Below are 15975 nucleotides of genomic sequence, written 5' to 3' on the forward strand. Positions count from 1 at the left end.
TCACAGATTCCAAAGCAGACTCCAGGCTCTGAGCTGTCAGCACAGAGCCCGATGTGGCGCTGAAACTCATGAACCGTGAGTTCATGACCTGAGCCGAAGTCAGATGCTTAACCCACTGAGCCACCCAGGCACCCCCTCAAAAGTAAATATTTGAAAATAAAAAAAAAAAAGGCTTACTCTTCTCCAATTTTCTTTTATACTTGGCTTAGGTCATTACTTTGTTCCTCTGATGGTGGATGTGAAAAGCAAGTGCTACTGAGTTCTGGAAATATAAAAGCTGTGCTTGGCCTGACAGAGAGGAGGCTAGTCAGTAGCAGTGGGACCCTTTGTGACCAACGAGTGGAAATCATGACATTTGCAGAAGATGGAAGGTAAGATGGTTGATTTTCATTATTAAAGAATGCTTTTATCACAGGCTTTCAGAGAAGGTCAGATCACTAGCCTCTTGTTTTTCTGGGCTGCAGGATCGAATGGCAGGGTCTGCCTCAACACTAGGCTGTTTCGTCGAAGTGGTTTAGAGAGGAGGAAGCTGGATGTAGCAGGGAGGAAGCCAGTGGAGTGGAGAGGCTCAGCAAACAGTTTATTCTTTCTTCAGTCTTTGAAATCTCCATGTGCCCCTCAGATTTCACATGTGCCTCCAGATCCTAGACCCTTTTCTTGTTCTGCACTTGGTTTCCAGTCCTTAAATTACTGTTTAGGTGCTGACCACTTATAAACGTATATTTCTAGCTCTGAACCCAGCCTTTAGATCTGTATGCCTATTTATTAGACATCTTGTGGGTATTTCAGATTCAGCATATTTCAAATGGAATTCATAACATCCTCTGTGTCTGTTACGCTTTATTGTGATTATTTACCTGTGTTTCGTAATAACAGAGGTCATGGACCTTCTTGTCTTATTTATTCATGACCTGTAGTAATCTTGGCAAGAGACAAATAATTGCTTGCTTAAATTAGCAAAGTATTAGTGGACATGAGAAGAAGCAGACAGATTTGAGAAAGAGGAGACTAAAATCATTAGGGCTTAGTGATTGAGTAGATAGAGAGGGAAGAGACAAGGATAACATCCAGGTTTCTACATTTGTCACCTGAGTAGACAGTGATACAATTCACTTAGATGGGAATGCAGAAAGGAACACAAGGTTTAAAGAGAGAGGTGGCAAGTTTTTTGTTTTGTTTTGTCTTTTTGAGAGAGAAAGAGAGTGCATATGTCCAGGGGAGGGGCAGAGGGAGAGGAAAAGAGAGAATCTTAAGCAGGCCCCATGCCCAGCTTGGAGCTCCATGCAGGGTTCGATCTCATGACCATGAGATCATGACCTGAGCCGAGAGCATGACCTGAGCCGAAATAAAGAGTTGGACAGGATGCTTTACTGGGTCAGTTAGACACCCAGGCCCCCCTGGCAAGTTTAAATTTGGATATGATGAATTTGAGGTGCTTGCAAATATATCCAGGTAGAGAATATAAAAGTAGTGTATGTTTATTGTAGAAAGTTTTTAATACACATTTTCTAGTTGAAATTTTTTCTGATGTCAGATTAGTGCATGTTATGCATAGCTCAGCAATATGTAGAAGGGCTGTTTAGAAACTGCTTTGGTACAAAGTGCTAATTTTTAATACTGTTTTAAATGCAGAAGCAAAGAAAAACAATTTTTGATGTCCCCTGAAGAGACTGTACTAACTTTTGCTGAGGTGCAAGGGGTGCAGGAAGCTCTGCTTGGTACTACTGTAATGAACAACATTGTTATTTGGTAAGCTTTCTCTTGAGGGCCTCAGTTTCTTCTCTTATATGAGGGTATACCTCCAATTTCATGGGGTTGTTAAGATTAGAGACTCTGTAAGTATGATTGTGTTTGTTTGTTTTTTCCTGTCAGATGACATATACTTGTCTCAACAAGAACATCATATTAATTCAGACATTCTGAAAAAAGATCAGTCCGAGTAGACTATTTCAAAGTAAATGAAATTTTACCATTGTCAAAAATGTACAGTTGTTCCTCCTTCTGGTTGATGGCTTTTATCAAACCAACTCTTTTTACCTCAGATAACTATAAACTCTGCACAAAGTATAAAGAACAACTATCTGAAGGCACTGGGGAATGAGAAAAAGAAGAAAGATACTGGAGAGTGGTCAATAGGAAATAGTAGGCAAGTTCCTGTTCCTACAGCTTTTAGCCAGAGGGCAAGCCCTAGTCTGCACATGGGGGACTAAAAGCCTGAGAGAAAACCTTCTGGCCCTGACTTAAAGAACCAAAGGACAGAGTTCAGGGTGACCACAGCAGCTAGCAAGTGAGGAAGAGAAATCCCCATAAAGAGAGAGCTGAAGAATGAGCCTCAAATTCTGAGCTATAATCTTTACCTGGTAATCTGGCTAGCCTTTAAACTACATGTGTACAGGTCAGACTTGAAGCAGCCCAGGTAAGGCAAAAAGATCAGCATTTGGAATTTTGGGTAAGCCAAGTTAACTGTTTACTGCGGGGGGGTGGGAATCAATATTCTTTAGAGGAATCTAACAGAATCCAGAGTTTATGTGATGTGTCATTCATACTGTCTACAATCCAAAATTATAAAATATATCTGATTAGAGGAACCAGGTTAACAAATTTGTGATGGGGAAACCAGAGTCAAGGAGTCCCCAGCCACTTCTCTTTCCTTACCCTGGGGAGAACCTTACCCAGCCAAAGGTACTTTCAAGGTTAGTTTGTATTAAGACAATAAATTAATTTTTTTTTTTTTTTTCCCCTCAGAAGCCCTCTCCTTTAACTGGTTCTGCCCTGTCCAACCCTAACTCTCTAGGAATAAGCCAGGAGAGCATGGTCCTTAAGAGAATCTTTGTCCCCTCCCCACCTGGGGGCCTCTGAAATATGACCATGTCCTAATCTGCCAGGAGACTGTGTTTTCAGATGGCCCTACTGTCTAGAGCAGCAGGTTTCCACTTCTGGCATTAGCTCAGTGTTTGTGCATGGAGGTCTAATTTGGGGACAATATTCCTTACCAAAGTTGTCTTTTCTGTTCTTACTGGTATTTCAATAGTCTGGACCTTCATTATTTGGTTCTTGAACTATTAATATAATCTAGCAATCGGTCTCCTTGTCATCAATCAATATCCTACCTCCAGATCTTCTTCCATACTCTTACTGTATTAACATTCTTCCTCCCAGCCCTCCCCTCCCCACAATGTTTGCTTTTCTTCAGCTTCCATTTCCCCAATGCCTTGGTACAAAAATTTCTCTCCAGCTAGTCCATACTCCTCAGCTCCCTGTTTTCTTCCCATCCTACGAGTAATTTTTTTAGCATTTTATATATATAATGGATTGCAACAGAATTTGAGATTGAGGAGAGACCTTTATACTTAGCTTCAAAGTGTAAGTTCTAAGTTTAAGGGGTATCTTCAGTCCCATAGTTGCTTTGAGCTCTGTTGTAATGCCTCAACTTTCATTGACATTTCCCTCTCTGAATTCATATTGCCTTTTTTTTTTAAGTTTTTAAATATTGCCCTTAAATTTTTTTAAATGTATTTACTTATTTTGAGAGAGAGAAAGAACACAAGTGGAGGGAGGGTCACAGAGAGAGAGAGAGAGAGAGAGAGAGAGAGAGAGAGAGAGAGAATCCCAAGCAGGTTTCGTGCTGTCAGCGCAGAGCCCATTGCAGAGCTTGAACTCACAAACTGTGAGACCATGACCTGAGCTGAAACCAAGAGTTGAACGCTTAACCGACTGAGCCATCTAGGCACCCCAATATTGCCTCTTGTTTTTTAACTTAGCGTATGCTACTTTGTGTTATGGAAGTCCTTGAAGATGGGTACATACCTTTTGTTTTTCTCAGGGCCTGTCTTAACACCTTGTGTAGGCTACTTACTCAAAGATGTATGGATCATATTGTGTATCAAAAGTTCTCATTTACCTTTTGGGCTCTATGTACTTTGTTGGTCACCTTTCCTGTTTAACTCCTGATGTATTAAATGTCTAAAGTGATTCATATTATACTCAAGGTTCAAGTGGCCCTTTTTGAAGCTTGCTGAAGGTTTAAATATTTAATTTTGGTTAAGCTATATTAACTGAGCACCCATCTTTCAATCATTAATGGATATTTGAGTCTCTACTTATATACTGTTTTCTGTGAGAGATGTAGATATGAATCCTTGTTTCAAACCTCTAAAATCTAGTCAGTAAGTAAGATTGCTTTACAGTTCAATTTACAATTCAAAGCATACAATTCCTGTACAATTCAGACAAGGTCAAAGTGATAGAAATTTGGACAGAGTGCTTTGGGACTTGAGGAAAGAGCAGTTACTAAATATAGAGCATATGTTAACCTCTATAGGGGATAAACCCATTGGTGTCCCTGGCAAGGAAAACCTTGCATATGTACATGAGCATTTAGATTTCCGTCTTTTGTTTTTATACACAGAACCTGGTCCACAGAAGATTCAGAAATATTTGTTGAATGAATACATTACACCCTGTTACAGTCTATATTAAATTAAAAATGAGGCACAAGGACAGTAATGAAGGGAAGTGGAGGAGAGGAGATTTCTGTGGGTTGGTGTAGGCAGGGAGAAGTGAGAGAGTCTAAGTTGAGCTCCTGCTGCTAGCTGGAGGCAGGACATAATCGAGGCCATAAAGAATGGAAGGGCATTCATTGGTCCGTAACAGAGATGGGAATTGGTCAGGATTGGGGAGGTCATTGGGAGGATAGATTGAACAAAGGTGCAGAGCCAGGAATATGCATGATAGGGAACAGTAATGTAGGATCGTAGCACAGAATTCGTGAGGATTACAGATACTATGAAAAAGATTATGGACTCTATGTTTTGGTTAAGGGGAAGTCAGCTGAGGGTTTTCATCAGTAGAGTTCCATGATAGAGCAGTTATCAACGTCACAAATGCTCAGTAAAGCTAAGAAGTGGTTCCAACAAAGTGTTTCTTCTTTCTTTCTTTTTTTAAAATTTTTTTATGTTTATTTTTGAGAGAGAGACAGAGCACAAGCCAGGGAGGGGCACAGAGAGAGGGAGACACACAATCCGAAGCAGCCTCCAGGCTCTGAGCTGTCGTCACCGAGCCCGGTGCATGGCTCAAACTCAAGAACCGTGAGATCATGACCTGAGCTGAAGTCTCAACCGACTGAGCCACCCAGGCACCCCAGACTGTTTCTTCTTTATATTCACCCTCTTCTCTCTTCCTTTTTCCATTTTTTACCCCACCTCAGTCTTTCCATCTTTCTCTGTTACCTTGGTCTAGTTCTAGTATAAACACGGTAATAGAAACAGAATTCTAAATCTATTTTAGGTGTAGTCTCCTATCTAAATAAATTTGGTTTCCTGACCATTGTCTTCCAAGGAAAATTTAGGCATAATAAGAAATGTGACAAAATCATAATGCTGGAGCCATACCATGTGCCTAATTTCCATACCCAGTCAAATAAGATAAATAAACTTTCCTCATGCAGTCCAGAGAGGTTTATTCCTAGTGACGTAGCAGATTCAATCTCAGGCGGGACTGTCAAGTTTAACTACTGGCAATGTCAACCTCTAGTCCCTATTTGTAGCTCAGTCTGTAACTAAACAAATGTAACTACACAAATGTAATTAAACAAAACTAAGGTACTGTGTCCCTTAGTTTCTCCCTTGGTCACCTCCTAAAGTATGCTGTGATAAATAACAGGATATTATGTGAAAACCAGTTTGCTAGAAGAATGTTATCAGCTTATTTATTTTTGGTGTCTAAGGAATTTAAAAACTGGTCAGCTCCTGAAAAAGATGCACATTGGTGATTCCTACCAAGCTTCAGTCTGTCACAAAGCCTATTCTGAAATGGTAAGTAGTGATCTGTTGGGACCACTTTGTGTCTGCTTTGTGTGTGGCTGTTGGTCTCACTGAGTAAGAGCAGTAACTTAGTAAGAAGTAATTAACAGACCCTCTCTGTTGTGTATCTTTTTCAAAATTGGATAACAGTGTTTGTCCTTTTTTTATTTTTTTAATTTTTGTTAACGTTTATTCATTTTTGAGAGAAAGAGAGAGCCAGAGCATGAGTGGAGGAGGGGCAGAGAGAAGGAGACACGGAATCTGAAGCAGGCTCCAGGCTCTGAGCTGTCAGCACAGAGCCCGATGTGGGGCTGGAACCCATAAACCATGAGATCATGGCCTGAAGCAAAGTCAGATGCTTAACCAACTGAGCCACCCAGGCACCCTAGTTCTTTCTTGAAATCTATGGATGAAAATAAGTATTGGTATAATATGACGGCTTGATAAATTTTCTGGCTGTATGTCCTAAGAGCAAACGTTTATTTCTAGCTGTGAGTTTGTACTAAGAAATATCATGCCTGTTACCAGACTTGGCTCTCAACTGCATTGCCATAAATGATTTATGATGTGAACACATACCCTTAGAGAGGATGGTTAAATGGTCCTAGATGTGTTTTTCCCTTAGGCTTTAGTGTTAACAGCTTCTCAGCCATTGTGTTAATAGACTTGACTTACAGTCTAGTTTGGACATCTGAACAGGCTGCAGGCAGCTGTCCAGGAGTCAGAGGTAACCCTTAAGTACCCACCATCGAGCCACAACAGAGGCGGTAGCGGGTGGCTTCACACTTGTATGGAGACTGACTTTCGCAGCCTCAGTGGCAACCCCGTGCGCATTAATACCACACGCTTGGAATACACGGGTTGTAACTTTCCCTGGCCTGGCTGGGTCTGTGGAATTGAACTCAGAAGATGTGTGATCTTATATAATCTGTCACATTATCTTGAGGCTACCTTTTTACATCCTTAAAATAAGAGGGTTGAATTCATCTCTGAAATTATTACATTTACCTACTAGGCATTGAAATAACTTTGTATCTTTGTTATTACAACACTAATACCTATTTGATACTAAAGCATTTAACACAGAAATGTTTCAGATAGTAGATAAAACTCCATGAAGCCAACCTCTGGAAATAACTTAATAATTTAGTGCAGGAATCGCCAAAGTTTTTGTGTTAGTAAGACCAGATGGTAAATACCTTCAGGTCGGCAGGCCACATGGTCTCTCTTGTAAGTGCTCTGCTCTACTGCTGTAGCAGAGAATCTGCCATAGATAAAATGAAACCGCATGGACGTGGCCATGTTCCAGGTAAAACTTTTTGTATGTTAAAACCTTCCAGAACTTGAATTTCCTATGATTTTTCATATATCATAAAAGATTTTTCTTCTTTTTTTCAACCATTTCAAAATGCAGAAATCATTCTTAGCTTGTGGGTCATACAGAGATAAGCAGTGAGCCAGATGTGGCCTGTGGGCCGTAATTGCCAACCCTAGTTAAGTATATGACATCGAACTTTTTCTTTCTTTTTTTATTTAAAAAATTTTTAAATGTTTATTTTTTAAGAGAGAGACAGAGTGTGAGTAGGGGAGGGGCAGAGAGAGGGGGAGACACAGAATCCAAAGCTCCAGGCTCCAGGCTCAGTCAGAGCTGTCAGCACAGAGCCGACACAGGGCTCAAACTCACGAACCGAACCACGAGATCATAACCTGAGCCAAAGTCGGGTGCTTAACTGACTGAGCCACACAGGTGCCCCTAGCCTTTTCTTGACTAGATTTTCTAATTATAAAAGTAATTCATTTTATTATAAAAATTCATTCATTCTAGAAAATGTATAAAGTAGAAATTAATGTTACTAATCCTAAGATGGTTCATAATTAATTTTCTCCATTTTACCTCCAAAGAGAATTACTTTCAATATATAACATATGCATATACAACCGTGAGTGTGTGTATGTCTGTGTGATATATATGTCTCCACACACAATCATGTTATTATTAGATCATATAATTTTAAAACCGGGAGAGGTCTGTAACACATTTTCCCATGGAAACAACCATAGGTGATGGTGTCTTTTTTTTTTTGTTACTCTTGTTCTAGAAGCGTAAATTGGCAATGCAGACTGGCCTAGAAATTGAATCACCACTTACAAGATTATTTTTATGGGAAAATGTGTTCTGAATTTTCAAAAACCAACTTGCCAATGAATATCTGTAGTTTGAGGACTCCGTTTGCATGTCTCTATGCCCTCTTTCCCTGTGACGACATTTCTCCAAATGGATGGTATGAGATGTTAGTAGTGTCTAAGATGGAGGAAATTGGTGAATCAGCTCTGTTCCCACCTACAAGACTGACTGAGCCCTGACCTAGAGAAGCCAGAAGGCCAGCTCAGTGATCATCTCAACAGTTTGCCTGAAAAGAAAAATGAGCTAGTGATTTAGTGATTAAATCCTGGATACTTGAGACTTTTGATCATTCTTGTAATTCTTTGGTATTGTCTCTGCCAACCCTATCTTTTTCCCAGCATACTCTTGCTGATTTATTTGGTTATTCATTTCTGTTTTAAATTAGGGGCTCCTGTTTGTTGTCCTGAGCCATCCTTGTGCCAAAGAGAGTGAGCCGTTGGGAAGCCCCGTGTTTCAGCTGATTGTGATTAACCCTAAGACAACCCTGAGTGTGGGTGTGATGCTCTACTGTCTTCCCCAAGGGCAGGCTGGAAGGCAAGTGTGTGCTGCTGTTCACTGAGTATGACATTTTGGAAGGCACGTGTGCAAATACAAAAAACCAGATGTTTTTGTGTCACTTAGATGAATGGTAAACATGAAATACTGCAGACCATAGTAAGAATGTCAAGTAGGAAGAAGTGTAAAGTTTAGTAGATCTCAGTCAAATCCCAGGTTCCCTACATTCTTATCCCCACCATTATGGGGTTGGATAGGTTATTTTATGTGTATTCAAACCCTGTTTTTCCCATAACAAAAACATTTCAAATGCAAATTAAGTAATTAATATTCTCTACAAAAATGTCCTTTCCGTAAAACCTAAATTAAGAAAGTTTTAAATATTACTTTGGGAAGTCCTCTTTTACTTTGAAATCTGACGAGTCTCCATCGTGCAAGCAATTCATATTTATCTACTGACTGATGAGAAGATCTATTTATCAGTGATACCGTTATTGGTATCCCAGGTGTTCTGTGAGCTCTCTAGAGCTCTAAAGTAGTGTTGGTGTTGTTAGGCCACCCCAGCCACACCCGGAAGGGTCATTCCTAGAGATTACTTTTATTATTGTTTGAAATGCACAGCAGAGACAGAAAACAGATTTAGTAAATCAAGATCACAAAGTCTAGCTTTAACAGTTTACAAGGATAAGGAACCTTGGTAGGTGCAATGTATGTTTCTGTGTTTTTTGGGGATCTTGTGCCAAGCTTGCTGCATTAGTGTTCTAAAAGATGGTCTCTCTCCCTGTGCCCTTAGCCAGAAGTGGCATTTCTGCAAACGTTCTTAGCTCACCAAGAACCTCAGGACTGTCATCTGCAATACGTGCTTACGTATAGAACTCGTTTCTTTGGATTTGGGGAGAGAACTGTAGTCGCTGGCCTAGAAATTTAGGATAAAGAGAACTATTCAATCAAGCATTTCCTTCGTCACTCTTCAAACTCATTTATTTAGCAAACCTTGATACCTATCTGGTGCCAGTTCCGAGGGCACTACTGTTTCTAATCTCATGGAAATAGGAGGCAACTAGAGACTAATGTTCAGCACACAAAATACCATGAGTATTGTAGTGTTTGGGAGCACACAGGATGGAGGGAGCACCTTAACTGGCAGTGGAGGGTTAGGGAGAGACTGTCAAGGAAGACTTTGTGGAGTTTCAGATGTGTCTGGAGTCAGTCACACAAAGTTGGGTGGGAGCCTGGGATAAAAAAAATACCATTTGGTTCACTCAGAACATTCACTGAAGGTTGACTCTTCGAGATGCTGGTGATGTGGCAGTGAGGAATAACAACTAATTTATATTAAGCCCTTAACGTGTATTAAGTACTTTGCTGTACTCATATCATATTCCTATTTTACTGATGAAGTTAAATAATTTGCCCAGGGTCACAGAGCTCTTACTTTGTTAGAATTCAGATCCAGGCAACTGACTGCAGCGCCCCCGTCTCTAAAAGACAGACAGATTCCTGTTTTACAATGTGTACATCTTGGTGGGAGAGCTAGCCACCAAGTATGGAAACAGGATCATCTCATGAGTGAAAAGTGCGATGAAAATAAAACCTATAACATGACAGGGAGCAGAGTACACGTCTGCCCTACACTAGACGGGAGATGAGGGATGATCTTTCTAGGGAGGTGACGTGCCTGCATGATGGCAGAATCCCAGCCCTGCTAAGTGAGCACATGAGAGAGGGAACAGCAGGAGCCAAGACACTGAGGTGGTTGGAGCATGGCCCGCTTGAAGAGTGGGAGGCAGGCTGCTGAGAGCTGGGGTGCGGGTGGTACGGGACACATCAGACACAGCTGGGACCCGGACGCACGGTTGTGTCCGGAACTACAGCACACCTGCCAGCTGCCCTGGGATTTCAAAGATGGGCATCACATTTCCAGGTATTTCTGTTCTTGTTGCTTCGGGGAGCATGACTTTGGCTTAACTCGAAAAATTCTTTTGATATATGATTTGAATTGTTTCTTCTCTACTTGCTATTAGGTTCCTGGAAGGTGATGTGAAAGATCATTTTGCAGCGGCAGTATTGACTTCTGGAACAATCGCCATCTGGGACTTACTTCTGGGTCATTGTACTGCCCTCCTCCCACCTGTCTCTGACCAACATTGGTCTTTCGTTAAATGGTCAGGTACACATTCTCATTTGTTGGCCGGACAAAAAGATGGAAATATATTTGTCTACCGCAACTAATTAGATGAAAACACAGTGCTCTGGAATTTTTGACCACTTAGTACTTTTTAAAGAATATCTGGATGACATTTAAAATAACTACTTGTATTCCATTAAGGCACATTTTTTAAATTCTGAATGTAAGTGGCACTACTGATCTTGAATGTTCATTTATACTTACTTTGGGAGAAGGGATCTTAGATTGATTTTTGTAATTCTTCACATCTGCACATTTGCTTTTAAAGGTGTACATAAAGCTTCAGTATTAATAAATATTTATTTTGATACCTTCTGCTTGGCCTGTTACTTTTTCCCTATCTTTTTAAGATTGTTTTCTGAACAATTAGTTGTTTTGTAACTAGAATGTTTAGTCAGTGATGCTTGTATAACAAGTAAATTTCAGGGGTGCCTGGGTGGCTCAGTCATTTAAGCATCCGACTCATGATTTCGGCTCAGATCATGATCTCACGGTTGTGAGATCGAGTCCCATTCGATGCTGGGCTTAAACTTACAAACCGTGAGATCATGACCTGAGCCTAAATCAAGAGTTGGACATTTAACTGACTGAGCTACCCAGACGCCCCCAGAGTCACTTTGAATCAACACAGTGGTATGTCCTGAGCCCATCATCTTTACCTTTGCCTGTGTGACTTTGAGAGACAGATGTTTACAGTCCCAATCTGGTGGTATCATTGGAAATTTTGTCCCATATGATAAGTATTTATTTGCTCAACATTCTTACTGAGAGTATATATTCATGATCCATATAACCTATTTGTACTACTTTTTTTTTTTTTAATGTTTATTTTTGAGAGAGACAGAATGTGAGCAGAGAGAGGGGCAGAGAGAGAGGGAGACAGAATCCAAAGCAGGCTCCAGGCTCTGAGCTCTCAGTACAGAGAGGCCAACGTGGGGCTCGAACTCATGAACCACAAGATCATGATCTGAGCCAAAGTCAGACACTTAACCGACTGAGCCACCCACGTGCCCCAATTACTTCTCTTTTAAAAATACCTTTTTATGGTGTTTACTCGAGTGGTTTTTGGCAACTTCATAATTTCCCCTTGATACACTTGCATAAAAGATTTAACTTTTTTACACTCATTCTGTTCCCACTATCTCTGGCATGAATGAGATACTTTTATTTGCTAGCACATAAAGATAATAAAGGGCTTTTCACAAAGATTTAATTTACTCAGGAATCCTGAGAAACATACTGTCTCTAAGATTTAAGAGTCAAGAAAACAGTAGAGCTAGGCAGTAATTCCAGTTCGGTAATGACTGAACAAACACTGAGCACATGATGTAGTAGGCATGAAGAGTATTGCCCCTTGATGTATTGCCTTGATGTAGCAGGCATGAAGAGTGAGGCCCCTGCCCTTCAGAGGTACACAGGCTAATGAGGGGGACTGTGACACTAAGCAATACATTAAATACCGTGTCTTAAATTTAGAGTGTATGTTCAGAGTGCTCAGAGGGTGGGCAGTTAGCACAACACGGGGGAGTTCCAGAAATCTCCGTGGAAGATGACAAAATGTGCTAATCTCATACTTTCTTAGCCAGTAAATTGAAATGACTCCAAACTCGGAAAATTGCCTGGATGAACAGTCCAATAATGCCTTCAGTCTTCTGTCTAGTTTTTTTTTTTTAAGTTTTTATTTTTATTTATTTTGACAGAGATAGTGGGGGAGGGGCAGAGAGAGGGAAAGAGAATCTCAAACAGGCTCCTTGAATGTCAGCACAGAGCCCCACGTAGGGCTCAAACCCACGAACCGTGAGATCATGACCTGAGCCGAAACCAAGAGTGGGACACTCAACTGACTGAGCCACCCGGGCGCCCCTCTGTTTCTTTTCTTGTGTTAAATCCAAATATAGTAACATGTAGTGCCTTTAATTTAAAATAGACTGCATAGGGGCTCAGTCGGAAGAACATGCAACTCTTGACCTCTGGGTCCTGAGTTCCAGCCCCATGGTGGGTGTAAAGATTACTAAATAAATAAATAAACTTCAGAAAATAAGTAAATAAAAATAAAATAGACTGTGGAGTACCATCCCACAGTTGTGAAATTTGTATGTTCATTAAGATATTGAGTATCTGTTATATGCTAGTTGTTATGTGCTAGTTGCTACAGCAGTGAGCAAGCCAGGCAGTCTGTTCTCCTGGAGTTTACATTCTAGTGGGAAGACAGAAAATAAAAATAAACATCTCCCCCCACCAACAGACAAAAAAAGCTGGGAAGCAGTGAGATAAGTACAATGAAGAACAATAGGGGCGCCTGGGTGGCGCAGTCGGTTAAGCGTCCGACTTCGGCCAGGTCACGATCTCACGGTCCGTGAGTTCGAGCCCCGCGTCGGGCTCTGGGCTGATGGCTCAGAGCCTGGAGCCTGTTTCCGATTCTGTGTCTCCCTCTCTCTCTGCCCCTTGCCCGTTCATGCTCTGTATCTCTCTGTCCCAAAAATAAATAAACGTTGAAAAAAAAATTAAAAAAAAAAAAAGAACAATAAAGTAGGGGGAGGGATAGCGAGGGAGTATAGGAGGTATGTTATCTTATTTTTACAGATATATTTGTTTGTTTAGAGAGCGAGCAGGGGAGGAGCACAGAGAGAGAGAGGAACTTAATTAGGCTCCAGTCTCAGCGTGGAGCCTGACACAGCGCTCAAACCCACTACCCTGGGATCATGACCTGAGCCGAAATCAGGAGTCTGTTGCTCAACCAACTGAGCCACCCAGGCGCCCCCTGCAGATCTGTTATTTTAGATAGGGTGGTCCCTGAAGGCCTTTCTTAGGAGGTGATACCTGAGCTGAGGCTTTCCAGTCTTGGGGAGAGAAAACAGAGCCTCAGGAATCGTCCTGCTGCTGGTGATGCCAACCAGACTGTCCGTGGCAGTGCAGGCAGTGGTCACCAGGCTTCTCCAGCATCCTGATTCCATCGCCATCATTGCACTGCTTATTAGGCAGCCTTCTATTTCCGCAGAAAACTGGACCAGAAAATCTCATTGGAGTCTGAGGAGCAGGGCCCATTAGATCTGCTTAAGTCACCAGTGACAGACCAGACTGATTGCTCCTTTCTGGTGACACTCCAGGAAAGACCTGTGATGTGACCGTGCAGCATTAACAGAAGGGGGGGCACTCAGGAAGAGCCTGATAACCTGCTAAGCCCACAATTGGAACCCTCTCTTCCCACGACCTGTCTGTATTTCTGTGTTACATTTCGTCCTTTTGGTCAAAAATAATAAATCACCTCTTATTTAAATGATATACTTTAAGAGACCTACTTTTTCCTTCAGCAAACACCTAGAGAGAAAATGTCAGTCTCCATGGTTTGTAGGGTGAAAGGTTGAATATTAAGATTGGGATCAAATCCTCAGAAGCTGGGAAGATTTCAGAGAGGGCACTGGTGCTTTCCAGTAGCACCCCCATCAAACGATGTATAAACATCAACTGTCAGCTTCCTCCATACATCACCCCCCAACCCACCAGTTGTCCCTCCTTCCTTCAAGCCCATTTACACTATTGTCTCATCCTCTCCTGTTCCCAGGGACCTGTACTGACTGCCACTTCTCTCTTCTGCCCTATGTCTTCAACTTCCTTTCTTCTTAAGCCCATAAACATGCCAAAGTTTCTCCTAGTCTAAAAACAAGGCCAGAGGCCTCCTCCACTGACCTCTTATATACCCCTAATATTACACTCCTTTCTTCCTAGTCAAGCTTTTTGAAAAAATAATCTACACTTTCAGCCTTTATTTATTTAAAAAAAGTTTTAATGTTTATTTTACTTTTGGGAGACAGAGACAGAGACAGAGTGTGAGTGGGGGAGGGGCAGAGAGAGAGGGAGACAAAGAAGCTGAAGCAGGCTCCAGACTCCGAGCTGTCAGCACAAAGCCCCATGCGGGGCTCGAACAAAACGAGTCGAACTGTGAGATCATGACCTGAGCCAAAGTAGGACGCCTAACCGACTGAGCCAGCCGGGTGCCTCTATTTTATTTATTTTGAGAGAGAGTGCACATGAGCAGTATGCACCCTCACGAACCGTGAGATCATGACTTGAACCCAAATCAAGAGTCGGATGCTTAACCAACTGAGCCACCCAAGTGCCCCCAAAACCCTACATTTTCAGAATAGATGTATTCCAGAGGTTTTCATCCCCACCTGCATCCAGCCCTAGTCTCTTCTCTGAGCTTCCCAGTCCTATGTCCAACTGACTGTTACCAGATGATCTAGAAGCACTAGAATGAGCTATCTTCCCCCTTGTGTGTTCTGTTTCAACTGCTGACACCATTACCCACTAAGCCAAAAATCTGAGATTCCTTCCTCTCCTATCTAATCATGCATTCACTTAGCCCTGCTGCTTTCTTTTCCCTCCTAAATCTCTTTCCAGTTCAGGTCTTTCATGCCCATGGCCCCTGCCACAGGTCAGGCCCTTCTGGCCACCTTCACACCCCCACCCCTGTCTTCCATAAATCCACAGATTCTGTTGCTAGAGTGGGACCTTATCACTCCCCTGGTCAAACCCTTCAATTGAACAATAAAGTTCAGGTTTGCCAACGTGCATCACAAGCTCCCTGGACACCTTTCTAGCTTCCTGACTCCATTCCCCACATAATCAATACTCTTGCCATAACGAGCTGTTTGTAGTTCATGCCAAACTGTCTTTTCTGCCTGGAATATCCTTTGCCTCCGCTTTGATCTACTTCCCCTGCTAATTTGTCATCTTCCACGGAGCATTTCTGGAACTCCCCCGTGTTGTGCTAACTGCCCACCCTCTGAGCACTCTGAACATACGCTCTAAATTTAAGACACGGTATTTAATGTATTGCTTAATGTCACAGTCCCCCTCATTAGCCTGTGTACCTCTGAAGGGCAGGGACCTCACAGCAATACTCTTCATGCCTACTACATCAAGTATGTGCTCAGTGTTTGTTCATTCATTACCGGACTGGAATTACTGCCTAGCTCTACTGTATATTTGAATGTAACAAAAGTAAAAAGAAACAGAGGAGCGCCCGGGTGGCTCAGTCAGTTGAGTGTCCCACTCTTGGTTTCGGCTCAGGTCATGATCTCACGGTTCGTGGGTTTGAGCCCTACGTGGGGCTCTGTGCTGACATTCAAGGAGCCTGTTTGAGATTCTCTCTTTCCCTCTCTGCCCCTCCCCCACTATCTCTGTCAAAATAAATAAAAATAAAAACTTAAAAAAAAAAAAAACTAGACAGAAGACTGAAGGCATTATTGGACTGTTCATCCAGGCAATTTTCCGAGTTTGGAGTCATTTCAATTTACTGGCTA

General features: G+C 41.8%; 1 protein-coding gene across 2 annotated transcripts in view; it reads left to right on the top strand.

Moving 5' to 3' along the window:
- The window catches only part of PALB2 (partner and localizer of BRCA2), a 28005-nt gene extending 17021 nt beyond the window's left edge, over positions 1-10984 (top strand). For both annotated transcript variants that reach the window (XM_043560275.1, XM_043560276.1), the window contains exons 9-13: positions 210-371; positions 1633-1749; positions 5726-5813; positions 8372-8520; positions 10506-10984. In XM_043560275.1, the coding sequence (XP_043416210.1) occupies positions 210-371; positions 1633-1749; positions 5726-5813; positions 8372-8520; positions 10506-10713 (724 nt within the window). In that variant the 3' untranslated portion in view covers positions 10714-10984. The remainder of the gene's footprint in view (positions 1-209; positions 372-1632; positions 1750-5725; positions 5814-8371; positions 8521-10505) is intronic.
- Positions 10985-15975: the final 4991 nt, after the last annotated feature.

This window comes from Prionailurus bengalensis, chromosome E3 (assembly GCF_016509475.1).
Source record: "Prionailurus bengalensis isolate Pbe53 chromosome E3, Fcat_Pben_1.1_paternal_pri, whole genome shotgun sequence".
Taxonomy (NCBI): Eukaryota; Metazoa; Chordata; class Mammalia; order Carnivora; family Felidae; genus Prionailurus; species Prionailurus bengalensis.